Source organism: Papio anubis, chromosome 5 (assembly GCF_008728515.1).
Source record: "Papio anubis isolate 15944 chromosome 5, Panubis1.0, whole genome shotgun sequence".
NCBI lineage: Eukaryota > Metazoa > Chordata > Mammalia > Primates > Cercopithecidae > Papio > Papio anubis.
In genome coordinates, this window is record NC_044980.1 from 115,671,128 (window position 1) to 115,687,509 (window position 16,382).

General features: G+C 38.3%; 1 protein-coding gene across 2 annotated transcripts in view; it reads left to right on the top strand.

Annotated features, from left to right (window-relative positions):
- The window catches only part of SNX2 (sorting nexin 2), a 54,196-nt gene extending 53,118 nt beyond the window's left edge, over positions 1 to 1,078 (top strand). The window contains exon 15 of one of the 2 annotated variants that reach the window (XM_003900039.2): positions 569 to 1,078. In XM_003900039.2, coding sequence (XP_003900088.1) covers positions 569 to 619 — 51 coding nt within the window. In that variant the 3' untranslated portion in view covers positions 620 to 1,078. The remainder of the gene's footprint in view (positions 1 to 568) is intronic. The other variant, XM_009208976.1, reaches the window with a different exon arrangement.
- The last annotated feature ends 15,304 nt before the right edge of the window (positions 1,079 to 16,382 follow it).

Genomic DNA, 16,382 nt, shown 5'->3' on the forward strand with positions numbered 1-16,382 from the left:
TGAACTGGGAGGTGGAGGTTCCAGTGAGGCGAGGTCATGCCATTGCACTCCAGTATGGGCAACAAGAGCGAAACTCCGCCTCAAGAAAACAATTTAAAAAACCCAGACATTAGTAAATATTAGTCATTGTTAGTTAGCTATTTGTATAGTTTTTTTATGTTGTTTTTGCTTTTTTTCCTTTTTTTTTTTTTTTTGGAGACAGAGTCTCACTCTGTTGTCCAGGTTGGAGTGCAGTGGTGTGATCTTGGCTCACTGCAACCTCTGCCTCCTGGGTTCAAGCGATTCTCCTACCTCAGCCTCCCGAGTAGCTGGGATTACAGGTACGCGCCACATTGCCAGGCTAATTTTTGTATTTTTAGTAGAGATGGGGTTTCACCATGTTGGCCAGGCTGGTCTCAAACTCCTGAACTCAGGTGATCCACCCACCTCAGCCTCCCAAAGTGCTGGGATTACAGGTGTGAGCCACCCCACCCGACCTATGTAGATTTTTGTTAATGCTGTACAGGATATATGCATATAAATGACAAAAAGGTAATGAGAATAACTTTATTTTAATTTTCATTCACAGCTGATAAAATACTGGGAAGCATTCCTACCTGAAGCCAAAGCCATTGCCTAGCAATAAGATTATTGCTGTTAAGAAGACTGTCGATGTTGTTCCAGTTATGTTGAATTCCACAGTGAAATCATTTAAAACCATCTGAATAAACCACTATATATTTTATGAATTACATGTGGTTTTATATATATATATATATACACACACATACACACACACACTCCGACATTTTATTACAAGCTGCATGTCCTGACCCTCTTTGAATTAAGTGGACTGTGGCATGACATTCTGCAATACTTTGCTGAATTGAACACTATTGTGTCTTAAATACTTGCACTAAATAGTGCACTGCAAGACCAGAAAATTTTACAATATTTTTTTCTTTACAATATGTTCTGTAGTATGTTTACCCTCTTTATGAAGTGAATTATCAATGCTTTGAATAATGTTCACTTATACATTCCTGTACAGAAATTATGATTTTGTGATTACAGTAATAAAATGATATTCCTTGTGATATATTAGTAACAAATTATTTGGGTATTTAAACATATTAGTAACCTTTTCAAAGCATTTTTAATAGGAAGAAACTTTTTATTCTAGATGTATATAGGTAATGCTATGATTCCTTAATTATTTTAATTGACAAAGCTGAACTCATTAAATGACTAAATGAAGCTTAAGTTTTCTTATGAAACCATCATAAATCAAAGAACATTTGTCTCTTGATTGTCTTGGGTAAAGAACAGAATAATTGTCTTTGCTTGTTTTTACCTATTTCTATTACAAGTGCCCAATTTAAGAATTAGGAAAAAAATGTATTTATATACTTTTACAAGTCCCATGAATTTTGTTCATCTTCTCGTTATCTTCAGAATCTAGTACTTTGCATATATTTAATTTATTCTTGTCTTTTATTTCTTTTAAACTAAAAGTCTATCATCTGTGCTCACAGTTGACAAGGAATGGTACCATGTTAAAATATACCATGACTTGATGAATAAGCAAGCACAACACAAAGCAAATTTGAAGTAAAGTGAAATTTAGTTTGCCTTGGGCAATGTTTTTATCCATTCTGTATGCTACTTAGACAGCTGTTATCTAATCCTTAATGCTGATGAAAATTTAAGTTATGGCTGGGTGTGGTGGCTCATGCCTGTAATCCCAGCACTTTGGGAGGCTGAGGTGGGTGGATCACCTGAGGTCAGGAGTTCAAGACCAGCCTGGCCAACATGGTGAAACCCCGTCTCTACTAAAAATATAAAAATTCACCAGGCGTTGTGGGGCGTGCTTGTAGTCCCAGCTACTCGGGAGGCTGAGGCAGGAGAATCATTTGAACCAGGAAGGCAGAGGTTGCAGTGAGCCAAGATCATGCCATTGCACTCCAGACTGGGCAACAAGAGTGAAACTCCATCTCAAAAAAAAAATTATGACTGGTGTCAGAGCTATTTTTGTTTTTTAAAAAATATTCTTACAAACACCCCTCTTCTTGAGCTTAACCACCACATCTCCCTTCCATAGGAACAAGATACGGTATGTGTAACTAAATCCTCTCTAGGGAGTCACTGGATACAATTTATATATCAAAGTATTCTTAGCATGTGTTTGCTTCTACTTTAGTTGAAGTGTTAAGCCTTCTATAGGTGTTATTCATATTTATACTCCCAGACCCCAGAAGAGTGGCTGATACATTATAGGTTTAAATAATAAAGGCTTGATGGGCCAGCCACAGTGGCTCACATGCCTGTAGTCCCAGCTTCTTGGGAGGCTGAGGCAGGAGGATCTCTTGAGCCCAGGAGTTTGAGGCTGTAGTACACTATGATCATGTCTGTGAATACCCACTGCCCTACAGCCAGCCTGGACAACATAGTAAGACTTGTCTCTAAAAAAAAATTTAAGACTTGATAAGTTGAACAGAGAAAACAAAAGTTTGCTGTTCTAAGAAGAAACTGAAGCAGAAATAGTACAATCGTCTTTTGTTGCTTCTGGGAATACTTTTGAGAAATGAATAATTCATAGTAATATATATCAGATGCTATCTTGTTGCTCCATTAATATTGAGCAAAAGATAGGCTTACCAGGAGTAGTTTCACTAGAATGATGTCCTAGTGTTTTGTCCACAGTTATATTACTTACAAAGGTATAATTTACACATGGGATAGTTATTCAAGTTACTAAAATCTTCCATTCAGATGTGGTACATTAGAATATTCAGTACCGCCAAGTAAAATAATAAATATTTTCAGCCTTGATTAAACTCTATATTCCATTCCAGACTTCTATTTCCCTTGCCCACATTTACTAAAAGATGAGTGTGCTGGAAATTTCAAGTATTATATGAGCCTCTGATACTTACCAGTATTTAAACAGGATTTAATTATTTCAACACTCTACCCATCAATCTTCATTTCTCCTTTTCCGATATCTAAAATGCTTTCATCCCAAATAAATAAAACAAGAACATTAATAGTGCTAATAATATAATCTTTTCATTGGATCTGAATTTATTTTTTTTTTGTTTTTTAATGAGATCAAAAGTTGAAGGATGAAGGCAGCATAATGTGAAACAGGCTGAACGTGGGATCAACATACATTTGTGCAGTCTTATTTCATTTAGTAGCTGTATGACTTTGGGCATATCACTAAAATAAAACAAGTACATAAAACTCTTGATTCCTGAAGTGCCTTTCTACTTTAAAATACTTTGTTTAAAATATCAAACTTCAGTATAAATACTATGTTGGAAAACAATTCTAATCAAAGAACTTCTATTAAGTAAAGACAAAATGTATGTAAAAATATGACTTCTAACACATAGATTTCCTTGATTGTATTTTCTATTGAACTATTTTCAAGTATTCAGCTTGTTTTATACAGATATAGTAATCTCAAAATACCTTTGTTTCATTGTTGCTACTTTTTTTCTTTAGATCTAGTAAAGTTTTCCACGTTCATTGTATTAATGTTGGTGCAAAAGTAATTGCGTCCTTTGTCATTGTATAAATTGTTTTATAAATGGCTTTATTAAATAAGCCTTTTAACATAATCAGCTTTCTTTAAAGGAGGAAGTCAGATGAACAGAGAAGGAAAGTTATATTCCTTTACAAATGCTCTTAATGTCTAAGGGAATTATAGAGACTTCCATTATTCTGCCTTAAATAAGGGATGTTACTTCAGTTTTCTTGTCATGGCTCCCTGCATGGGCAGTCATGTTAACAAGAGTTGGGGGGGATAGCAGATATTCCATAATAGTGACTGCAGATAGGCCAAAGTCATTTTGTTTTAAAGAAACGGAGGTCGCTGGTAGTTAGGTGGGAAAATAACACCTGTAAAAACGAAGTCCAAGTCACTGGCTCAGGGACTTTGGAGGCATTTTCATATCATATTCACTAGTAAAGAAGCATGTAGATTATATGCGTGAGTGACATAGTCTGTTTCAAACTATTAGACAATAGAATCACCCACCCTCCCCCTGACACACAATTCCTTACGTAAAATCAGAATCAAATAATTATCATTCCTAACCCTCACAGTGAAGGATTTGGTTTCATGTAACAATGAAAGTAGATCATGGGTCAGACATGGAAATAGCAATAAAAGGGAATTACAAGATAAATGTGAGTAATAGTTCATTTTCCTGCATTTGTGATCAGGGCCATGAAGAGAGGTCATGGTAATCTGTGGAGAAGGTCCTTAAGAGCATAGAACAATATAAATATAATGTGAGCCATATATATAATTTTAAAATTTTCTACAGCCAAAATTTAAAAAGTAAAAAGAATTTTAATAATCCAGTAGCTCCAAAATGTTATTTTAATATATAATCTAATATATTGAAGTTACAAGATATTTTACATTCTTTTTTTGATTATCTGATGTATATTTTACACTTACATCACATCTCCATTCAGACCAGCTACAAATTGATCAATTGTCACATGTGGCTGACTAGTGGCTATGATAGTGGACAGCATAGGTTTAGACAATGCATATTCAACTATTCAACTTGTTTTATATTGATAAATCTCAAAATGCCTTTCTTTCATTGTTGGTACTCTTTTTTATTATCTAGATATAATAAAGTGTTTTCCAAGTTTCATTGTACAAATGAGATGAGTTTACTGTGGAAATGAAAATGGAGAGTAAGTCCAACAGCTAGTTTATCTATCATCCTGAACCCAGTGACGAAATCAAAGCTGAATAAAAGGGACTCCTAGTTGTTGCTCTCAAGGACAGGTATAATTTAGATGCAAGACTTTGTAACATAATGTTTTGCAAGTAGTGGATGTTCAATATCTACAATAAATGAATTGTAGTACTGTATTGCTTGAAGGAAGTTTATAACCTGTCTAGAACAACTTTCTCAATTTTACAACTAAACTAGGAGATCCAGGGCTTAAATCATGATTGAACTGATTATTATTGTTAAATCTCTGTGTGAACCATATGTGAACATTCTTTGAAAATGTATGATAAGCATTTCAAGATTTCTGTTTTAATTATTAACATTTAGAATTCTAGGAAATCTTTTGGGATACAGAGAACTTATTTCTTCCAACTGTTGCTTCAGACGCTGAGAAGATTGTAGAAGATAGGGAAGTTGTAGTTTACTGTCTAGTTTTTTAATGCGTATGAAGTAATTTAAAATGCTCTTCTTCCTTTCTTGTCACATACTTTTAAAAAATTCTCTGAAGATTGAATAATTTTAAGTATTTCTTAACTGGGCAAAATGGAAACTTTGTAATTGAAGCCAATCGAGGTGAAGCTGCCCACCTGTTAATACACAGAAAATTATTTTCTTATTAAGGTCAGTTAATGGGATAAACCGTTTTAAGACAGTACTTTGAGAAAAAATAAATTTCTATTTTAAATTTATATATGTAACTGTTTAATAAAAACTAAGTCAGACAAAATTTAACAAAACTAAATTGCCTTCTTACTGCTTCCATAGTCAGTCTCGAGTTATCTTGATTTTAACCTATAATTTTCTAGATCTTTTCAAACATTCTCACTATATATGTGTATACAGTGTGTTTGTATATTTGTGTGTAGAAGTGTGTGTGTGAATGCAACAGGCTTTTAAACCAAATTTAATTTCTAAATTGTAGTTTTAAATATGTCCCAGCCTTCTGTAACTGAGACATAAAGCCAAATGCTGTTTTTAGAGTTATATTGCTTAGGTGTCATAATTTTACTAAGACCAACTTGAACTGATTCCACTTCTGAAATATCTGCCCTTCTTATTTTATTTCCATTGTCTCTCTCCTGAGGGTCAAGATCTTGTGGCTAGGACTATCTTGAGTCTCCTACAAAAAACTATTCTTGTCGGGCATGGTGGCTCACGCCTGTAATCCCAGCACTTTGGGAGGCCAAGGCAGGCAGATCACGAGGTCAGGAGATTGAGACCATCTTGGCCAACATGGTGAAACCCCGTCTCTACTAAAAACACAAAAATTAGCTGGATGTGGTGTTGCGTGCCTGTAATCCCAGCTACTCAGGAGGCTGAGGCAGGAGAATCGCTTGAACCTGGGAGGTGGAAGTTGCAGTGAGCCAAGCTTGTGCCACTGCACTCCAGCCTGGCAAGAGAGCTAGACTCTGTCTCAAAAAACAAAAAACAAAAAACTCTCTACTCTGCCAGGCCTACAACCTGCTCCCAAATTGATTTTCCTAAGTAACTCTTGTCATGGTACTATGCCCAGAAATCTGCACAGACTCCTTACAGTCTGCAGATGAAGTTCAGATGCTTGCTCCATAATTTGGTCTCAAACTATTTTTTCCTGTCTTCTTATCCCTTAACTTCACCCACCTTTTGCTTTAATGAAATTAGGCTCCTGTCTCATGAGCATGCTCTGTTCCTTCCTGGTTCATGTTTTTGTTAGTGACACCCCTTGTCTGATTGACTTTTCCCTTTTAACAGCAATTGTTTAAATCTTGTCCATCCCTCTAAAGCCAAATTTAAAGTCCACATCCTTTTAAGTACCTAGCTAGAAGGAATGTCTCTTGATCTCTCAGTAGGACTCCAATAACACTTTGTTCTTTTTAGATTGCAGTTACAGAGATCTGTCTTGCATTATAGTTGTGTGGCATTACTGCTTTGACTAGTTTGTATGTCTCTTGAGGAATGACTATGCCCATGTTATTTCTTGTAGAAACTAGTGTTTTACAGCCAAGACAGTGTAATCGAGTGATTAAGAATGCAGTTACACATTCAGCCCACCAGTATGAATCCTGGCTCAAGAGCCTACAATATTGACTTTAAGCAAGTTATTTATCTCTAAAAGTTACTTTCCTTATCTGTATAATGGAAAGTATCCCTTCAGATGCTCCTTAAGGACACTAAGATAATGTGAATTTCTTAGCAATAGCAAGTGCTTTATAAAATATTGGCTATCATATATCCAATAAATGTTTACTGAACACTTAACATCTCAGCCTGAACAAAGCACTCACATTTTGATTATTTCACCAGTCTTTAGGGCTTCTTCAAAACAATGAGTTTATGCTTGACTATGGTCTAAATAGGCTTGCCAAAAAGAGTCCTTCCCAGAATAGTATGCCCTAGGAGATCCACACTGGGAGCCTTGGGACTGAGCGTCAGAGGTGGAGGGGAAAAAAAGTAAGCAGTCAAAATCAGTTTGTATTCAACCAACAAAAGTTTAGAACTTCACCCACTACAGAGATACTCTACTATAGATAAATGAATGTTATAAGTAAATGTGAGAAACCTTTAAAGAAGCCTGGAGAGAAAGGATGAAATAGAAATATAGTTATTAGGGAAAGAAAAGTTCATTTCCACCCAAACACATGTAAGAACCTTGAATATGTTGTAAGCCAGAGGAAATAGTAAATCATGGAAGGAAGATGGTGAATGAAAAAGAACATTCGATGGGGTGGCAGTTAACCAGCCAAGTGATGGTAAGGGCCTGAACCACTGTAGTGGAAGTAGGAAAGGAGGTAATTTAGGGATACGGTAATTAAGATGGCAAGTTTCATTTATTCTTTCATTTATCCATCTATTTTGAAATCAGCACGCTAATTTCAAAATCCTGGGTAAAACTAATGTCTAAGGGAAGAAAGAAGTCAGGTAGATGGAAAGAGCCTCAGAAAGAAGTGGGGATATTTCTTACTCTGAACAAAAGGAAAGTTCTTACTCTGCACAAAAGGAAAGGGAATAATGAGTATACATGGAGATGAAAAAAAGGCAGGACATTTTTTGTTTTGGCAAAGTAAGAAAGCCATCAGGGAGTAATGTCAACAGAAAGGCCAAAGAAGATTGAATACCAAAAAAGAATGGCACATGTTTAGGAAAAAAAAGGAGGGGGATGAGTAAAAGGACTATTGATTAGTGCTAATTTTCAAATGAGTGAAAATCGTGAGTTTACAGTGAGGCCAACTGAAGAAAATATCCATTTCTTAAGCCATCAGAAAGTAGGACCTAAAACTGATGGATTTTTTTCAGTGTTGGGGATTGTTGGTGGGTTTGAGAGAACATTTAGGGAGAAAGTTGCATTGAGAGAAATGAAGGCAAGAGAAAGGTGACAAGCATAAATTAGAGGATTTCAACGCGGTGATAAAGTGAAAGCAGATTTTCTACCAGAGAATAGGAGAGAAGAATTGAGAAAGTAGTCAAAGGAAGGAACTCAAGTTTCAGAAATGAAGACGTTAATTTTTAGTATATTGGCACGTTTTGAAAAAGACAATAACTTTGATATGGCAACCAATCTGTATTTAGTAATGTCATCAGTGTTATTTCTGTGACAGTCGTAGAATTTGCTTTTTATTTATCTATTTTATTTTTTATTTTGAGACGGAGCCTCGCTCTGTCGCCCAGGCTAGAGTGCAGTGGCATGATCTCGGCTTACTACAACCTGTGCCTCCCGGGTTCAAGAAATTCTCCTGCCTCAGCCTCCGGAGTAGCTGGGACTATAGGCACGTGCCACCACGGCCGGCTAATTTATGTATTTTTAGTAGAGATGGGGTTTCACCATATTGGCCAGGCTGGTCTCAAACTCCTGACCTCAGGTGATCTGCCCGCGTTGACCTCCAAAAGTGCTGGGATTACAGGTGTGAGCCACCGTGCCCAGCCTAGAATTTGCTTTTTGATTTGTCAGTATTTTGGCAGTTTTCTTGTCAATTCATTCCAATCTACTTTATTATTCTGATTTTTAAATTGATGTTTATCAAATTAATATGTGCACATAATCTGAAAACAAGCATTGAAAATGCTAAATAGCCAGGCACGGTGGTTCATGCCTGTAATCCCAGCACTTTGGAAGGCCAAATTGGGTGGATGGCTTGAGCTCAAGAGTTCGAGACTAGCCTGAGCCATATGGTAAAACCCTGTCTCTACAAAAAAATACTAAAAATTAGCTGGGCATGGTGGCTCACATCTGTAATCCCAACTACTAGGGAGGTTGAAGTTGGGAGGATTGCTTGAGCCCAGGAAGTTGAGGCTGCAGTGAGCTGTGTTCATGCTACTGCACTCCAGCCTGGATGACAAAGTGAGACCCTGTCTGGAAAGAAAAAAAAAAAGGCTAAATAAAAAACAGTGGTTCTCTGTCCCACGTGTTCTGTTTTCCTAATTCTTTTCCTCAGAGACAACCTCTTTCTAGTCTTAGCTATTTCTCCTGCCATGATATACCTTCACATTTCTAAATAATAGGCATATACTGCTATCAATCATCAATTTTAGGCATTATCTACTTATCTTTTTTATGGTAAATAAGAGTTTGGTTCTCTCACTCTGCCATCTCTCTGCTTTACACATTTCTTCCCCACCCTTTCAATGTAGTTACATTGCAATCTTTTTGTTAAATCAGTGTTTGCATTATTATGCCTATGCAAATATTATTCAAAGCTAAAAGTTGAAGTGTATTGCTATTTTTTTCCTTTTTTAAAAAATAAACTAATTTTTAGGAGTTTTAGATTTACAGAAAAAATGTGAAGGTAATACATATAGAGTTCTCATATGCCCTGAACTATTTCTTCTATAACGTTAGTATAGTACATCGGTTACTACTAATAAATAAATACTGAGACATTATTATTAGCTCAAGTCTGTTGTTTACTCAGATTTCATTTGTTTTTGCTTAATGTGTTGTTTCTGTTCCAGGATACCACATCCAGGATACACTGAGTTGTCATGACTCCTTCTGCTCCTCTTGGTTGTGACAGTTTCTCAGGCTCTCCTTGTTTTCTATTACCTTGCTCTTTTTTCCCTCAGGTAAACATGCCTTGATTTTTTTCATGTGGTTGCTGCTTTTTTAAATTATTATTATTGCTGATTTTTCCCATGTCTTCCCATAGTGTCTCAGTACATTTTCCCATAGACCACCCACACTGGGTAATCTAGCCATTCTGTTTTCCTTTGAGCCTTCTCTCCTGGGGACTTCTCTATGGGGCTGGTGCTCTCTGGACTTGCTGTAGTTTTATCCTTGGACTACTCTTGCTCTCAAATTTGGAATTGCCTTTACCATTCTCTTGGCATGTATTCCCTATATCCTGAGACTCAGGCCTTCCTCTTTCTTGGTTTATTTTGTGTTGGTGAAGCATATTTTCTGGTAGTTCCTTTAGGTTAAAAGGAAGACAGAGCAGAAACCATTGTGAAGACAGACCTCAAAATGCCTGCTTCTTGAGTCATGTTGCTTTAGTCTGTACTAGTTACCTTTTTAAACTCACTGCACAGTGGTAATCTTCTAAAGATTTCCTTTGCTTCTCCCTTTTGTTTTCTATACCCCACAGTTTCCTCTTTCTTGATTTATTCCTTCATTTTGGTGAATATACAGAGTAGGTTCTTAAAAACAAATACATCAAAAGTCAATTTTTTTTTTTTTTTTTGAGAAGGAGTTTTGATCTGTCACCTAGGCTGGAGCGCAGTGGCATGATCTCGGCTCACTGCAGCCTCTACCTCCCGGGTTCAAGCGATTCTCCTACCTCAGCCTCCTGAGTAGCTGGGATTACAGGCGCAAGCCACCGTGGCCAGCTAAATTTGTATTTTTAGTAGAGATTTCGGGGTTTCAACCTGTTGACCAGGCTGATCTTAAATTCCTGACCTCAGGTGATCCACATGCGTCAGCCTCCTAAAGTGCTATTACAGGTGTGGGCCACTGTGCCTAAACTATTTTCAAGACTTTCTTTTACCCTAATTTTTATGGATAATTTGAGTATAGATTAGAAAAATCTTCTCTTGGAATTTTGAAGACATTGCTTCATTATCTTCTAGTTTCCGGTGTTGCTGTGGAGAATTCCAAAGCCATGCTGATTTGTCTAATCTTTTGTATATGAATGAGCTGTTTTCCTCCTCTCCTTGGAGACTATAGGATCTTCTCTTATCTCTAGTGTTCTGAAATCTCATAAAGATTTGTAATAGTGGCCAGGTGCCATGGCTCATGCCTGTAATACCAACACTTTGGGAGGCCAAGGTGGGCGGATCATTTGAGATCAGGAGTTCAAGACTAGCCTGGCCAACCTGGTGAAACCCTGTCTTGACTAAAAAGACAAAAAAATGAGCCAGGCATGGTGGTGTGTGCCTGCAATTCCAGCTACTCAAGAGGCTGAAGCACAAGAATCGCTTGAACCCAGGAGGTGGAGGTTGCGGGTGAGCCTGTCTCAAAACAAAAACAAAAAGATTTGTAATAGCGTGTGTTTGTTTTCATCCTGTGTGGGGACTTTCAATCTGGAAACATGACATTCTTGTGTGGAAATTTTCTTATTTCACCCATGATTTCTTTTCTTCTGTATTCTCTGTCTTCTCTTTCTGGAATTTTCATTGTTTGAATATTGGATGACCTGGATTTCATTTTGGCTCTTGTTTTTCATCTCTGTCATTTTGCTCTACTTTCTAGGAGTTCTTTTTCTGTTTTCTGATTGTTTCTGTTTTTAACAGCTTCCTGTTCTTGTTTCATAGATGCAATGTCTTCCCATATCTCTCTGAAAATATTAGTGACGGTTTACTTTTTAAGTTTTTTCCCCCTCCTGGTTTTTGTTTCTTCCAAATTGTTTTTTCTATTTTGGTATCTCTTCCATGTTAGATGCTTTCTTCAGATATTTTACTCCATAGATGTCTCTTCATGATTAGCAGTGGGATTTGAAAGCTGACTGGAAGCATTGAATGTAGTTATGGGGCCTGTTAATTTAGAGCATTACTGAAGAGTGATCACATTGGACTATTTGTAGGGGACTTTCAATGTTGGTATCTCTGAAGTTTTTCCTCTTGGGCTATTAGATTCCCCCAGAGAATACATTTCTGTTGCCTGCCTAGCAGGTAAAGGTGTGGCTGCCAGCCTTTATAGAGTGTCAGCATTCATTATTCAGTATGTGTATGGTCACTTACAACTCAGACTCCAATTATTTTTGATAAAAGTATCCCTGCCCTCAGCCGGGCCAGTCAACTTCTTTGGAGTTTCACTCATGTTGCCCAGGTTAGAGTACAATGGCACGATTTTGGCTCACTGCAACCTCCGCCTCCCGGGTTCAAGTAACTCTCCTGACTCAGTCTCCCGAGTAGCTGGGATTACAGGCATGCACCACCACACCCAGCTAATTTTGCATTTTTAGTAGAGGTGGGGTTTCTCCATGTTGGTCAGGCTGGTCTCGAACTCCCGACCTCAGGTGATCCAACCACCTCGGCCTCCCAAAGTGCTGGGATTACACGTGTGAGTCACTGCACCCGGCGGGCCAGTCAACTTCTAGTGCAAAGAGTGTTTCTTTTTCCCTCTCTAGAGGAAACATTCTCCAGATGTAGAGGAACAATGGATCTTCCCAATTCTCAGTTTTTACCAAGACTCCTTATTTTAGCCAATTACCTTCCATTCTAGAGGTACCTATTGTTCCTTTTGTGGTACCTTTTGAATATTGTGCTGTGTAACTCAGGTTGGTTCTATGTTTTTCCTGCTGTTGGTTTAAGATTGAGATTTCTCCTTTGCTAAAAATGTTTCTTCTCTTCTATCTGCTTTTCAGTCAACAAATGTCTTGCTCTCTCCTCTCCTGTTTTTCTATCTCTGTGGGTTTAAAAAAATAAAAGGGAAAAATTACTTGCATTTTTACTGGGGCTAGAAGGTTGAAATTAGTTATGTATTTTCAATTTGCTATCTTAACTCAGAAACCTGTACAACAGGCCCCGTGCAGGTACAGTGGCTCACGGCTGTAATCCCAGCACTTTGGGAGGCCAAGCGGGGGGTGAATCATTTGAGGTCAGGAGTTCAAGACCAGCCTGGCCAACATAGTCAAATCCTATCTCTAAAATACAAAAATTAGCCAGATGTGGTGGCATGTGCCTGTAGTCCCAGCTACTCAGGAGGCTGAGGCAGAAGAATCGCTTGAACCCAGGAGGCGGAGGTTGCAGTGAACTGAGATCATGCCATTGCATTCCAGCCTGGGCATCTCAGCGAGACCCCGTCTCCAAAAAAAAAAAAAAAAAAAAAAAAAAAATTCTATACAACAGTCTTTTTAAATGCAACTTGTATTCATAGTGTAGGTATACAATATGTTTTTATTCAATCCTCATTGATAGCGTTTCTTTCCAAATTTCTGCTCATATTGAAGTAATTCTTTTTTAAAAACTGCCAATACACTAAAAATTAATGTCATCATTTCTGAAACTTAACTTTCTTCCTTTCACTACTTTATCATTTCTTCTCTCCTTCATTACCAGAAAATAGAAAATCTTTTACCTCATCACATCTAAATCCTGCAATTTATGCCTGTCCCCTCTCTCTTGCCTTCATTTCTCTCAATGTAACCTTCCCCCTTGATGTTCTCTCAAAGCAGGTTGTTAAAGAAGTGAGTCCAGCCCCTTATTCTTTCCCTCATATGCTTTTTTGCCCTTCTGCTATGAGATCACCTTCACAGATGCCAGGGCCATGTTCTTCGACTTCCCAGGTTCTGAGCCAAATAAGCTTCTATTCTTTATAAATTATCCAGTCTGTGATATCCTGTTCTATCAGCAGAAAAGGGAGTAAGACAATCTATCAAATTAAAGATATTTCTTGCTACTTCTGGTCTAAGAATTTGTATGAATAGTTGTACTGTTTCATTAATTTTTGTCAGAATCTATTGAGATATTTTTTAATCTGACAATATTGTAAAATACATCAAAAGATGTCCTAATGTTTAGCCATCTTTACATTTCTGGGATAAATCTTACTTTGTCATGATGTATTAATCTTATAATTGAATGCTGAATGTATAATAAATTTGATTTACATTATAGTCAAAACTTCCAATATGTTAGTATTTAAAGCAGTTTATCTCAATTTGCTGAAGTATATTTCTACCCAATACTAAGTAAATGTACTTTTAGTGTAAGAATTTTATACCCAGATTCCAGCAGAATTTTATTATTTTGCTCATGAAAATTGTTTGCTTCTAGTAATAGATACTAACTGTTCAATGTTTTATATTTGTATTTAGCATGCATTTTTTTTTAATGTTTTGAGGAAAAGATATTTAGCTGGCCTGTTACAGATTGTAGAGTTGGATTAAAAGATAATGTAGGAACAACAGGAAAATACATTTGCCATGTTCTTTTACTTTGGTGCTCTATTCTCCCCTTCCTTGGTGGCTGGAAGACTCACAGAATTTGGTTAGAAATTTAGTTCTTCTTATTAATAGCTAGTAATTTCATAGTTAGTCATTCTCTGTGCGCCTGAATTATGCCATCTATAATAACTGAAATCGTAACAATTACCATTTAGGGCTGGGCTAACAGACCCTCAAGAACACACCCACACATTGATAGTCTGTATACATTTTCAGCAAGGGAAAAGTAAATTATACACAGCTACTAGTGGAATACAGCAAATGGATATCATTTGGACCGTTTATCAGACCTGCACGGACATTTCTGCCTCTTAAGTCTAACAGGTAAATGGGTGAGCCATGCCATTACCAAAATATATATTCTAGGCTACTAACAGGTTGTAGGATAGTATGGAAAGCATATTAAAAACTGGATTCTTGGGAGGCTGAGGTGGGAGGCCCTTTGAAACTCATGTTGCCTCTTATTTCACATAACACTTCCTCATGTGATTGGTTTTTTGTTCTGGTTTTTTGTTGTTGTTTATTTGTTTTTGAGACAGGGTCTTGCTCTGTCACCCAGGCTGGAGTGCAGTGGCATGATCTCGGCTCACTGCAGCCTATGCCTCACGGGTTCAAGCAATTTTCCCACCCCAGCCTCTCGAGTAGCTGGGATTACAGGAGTGAGTAACCACCCTGTAATCCTGTTAATTTTTGCATTTTTAGTAAAGGCAGGATTTCATCATGTTGGCCAGGCTGATCTCGAACTCTTGACTTCAGGTGATCCACCCGTCTCCGCCTCCCAAAGTGCTGGGATGACAGGCGTGAGCCACCGCGCCCGGCCATGTGATTGTTATAGAGATGAAATGAGACAACAATATGTGATACCGAGCGTAGTACCTGCTGCATTCTACTAGTTTTGTAAAGATGATACCAAGCATAGTACCTGCTGCATTCCACTAGTTTTGTAAAGATGAATACTTATATAAGTTATGTGTTGGGTACTATGCCAATCACGAGATGACGAGTTTTTAAAAGCATACTTGCCATAAAACCTAGTAGGTAGGGTAGATAAATAAATCACACATACAATGTATAGTCACCAGAGGCTTAAGGTAACCTACAAGCTGGGCTCTGAACTCAGATATCTTATCGTCCACAGAGCTGGTTAGTTACCTCAGGAGGTGCTGGCCAGAAGTAAAAGAAAGGTGTGTAGTCACAGGGCACAGCTAAGGCACGGAGTTTTGAGAGAAGGGCACATCCTGGAGCTGCAAATGTATGAGTGCTGGGTTAGGAGGACGGATCTTCAGATGAGACTAATGTACAGGGGTCCACATCAGTTAAGTTCCTAAAACGAGAAGTTGCCTTATCCCTGTTGCACGGCTCAGGGTCCCATCATAAACTCTAGAGTTTGCCAAGTTGAAATGTCCTCTGCACTAAAGCACAAACTGAGTTAAGTGCAATTGTTTACGGTCCAAGAAAGCTCGCTGACTGGTTACTTTTTTTCCTGGATGGCTGAGGTCACTTCTCAGTAATCTACAAGTCACGTCCACGTTTCTCTTCTCCTCGGTGCGCTAACCTAAAGAAGAAACTCGACGTTTACTTGACTAACGTGGTAATCAAGCTTCCCCGCTGGGACACTTAATCTTTTAGGTACCTTCAGGCTACTAGGCCCTGGTCCGAGGCGCGGGTTCAGTCCCTTTTTTTTTCTTTTTTTTGTCTTCCATTTTTTCCCTCATAGTTAAAAGGCACTTCACAGTTAGACGCGGCATTTTAGAACTGCAGCGTGAAGCCAGAGCGTTTGTCTTATTGACTGGCCAACTTTTGGGCTCACTTTCGACCCCTGTGGTACACAATTCTCAGATTCGACGGCTAACTCAGGAGACGCTAACCCTCGAATCGAAGGGAAATCGGAGAGTCTTGGTAAAAGCTGGATGGTTCACCGCTGTTTAATGACAGCCGAGAGGAAAAAAAAATTCAACCAACCAAAACAAAAGTTAAAAGCGCCACGCTTTCTATTCTTTGCTGTCTGGCAATCTGTTAATGGTGGCGTCTAGCAAACTGCAAATCAAGCTCCAGCCAGAGTCCGCAAGGAAGGGAGCGCAGGGTGCGGCCCAGTGTCCCGGCGCCCAGAGCGTTGGCGCGCACACCCGGTTTCTGCAGACTCAGGTTTTCTGGCCCCGCCTCCTTCAGGCCCAGCTGATCTCCACCGCCCGTTAGGCCCGAAACCCAGGCGCCAGGAGCCCCGCGTCCGCCGCTTCCGGCTCCCGGAACGCCCAAGGCGCGGGAGCGGCCGGGTCAGCGCTTG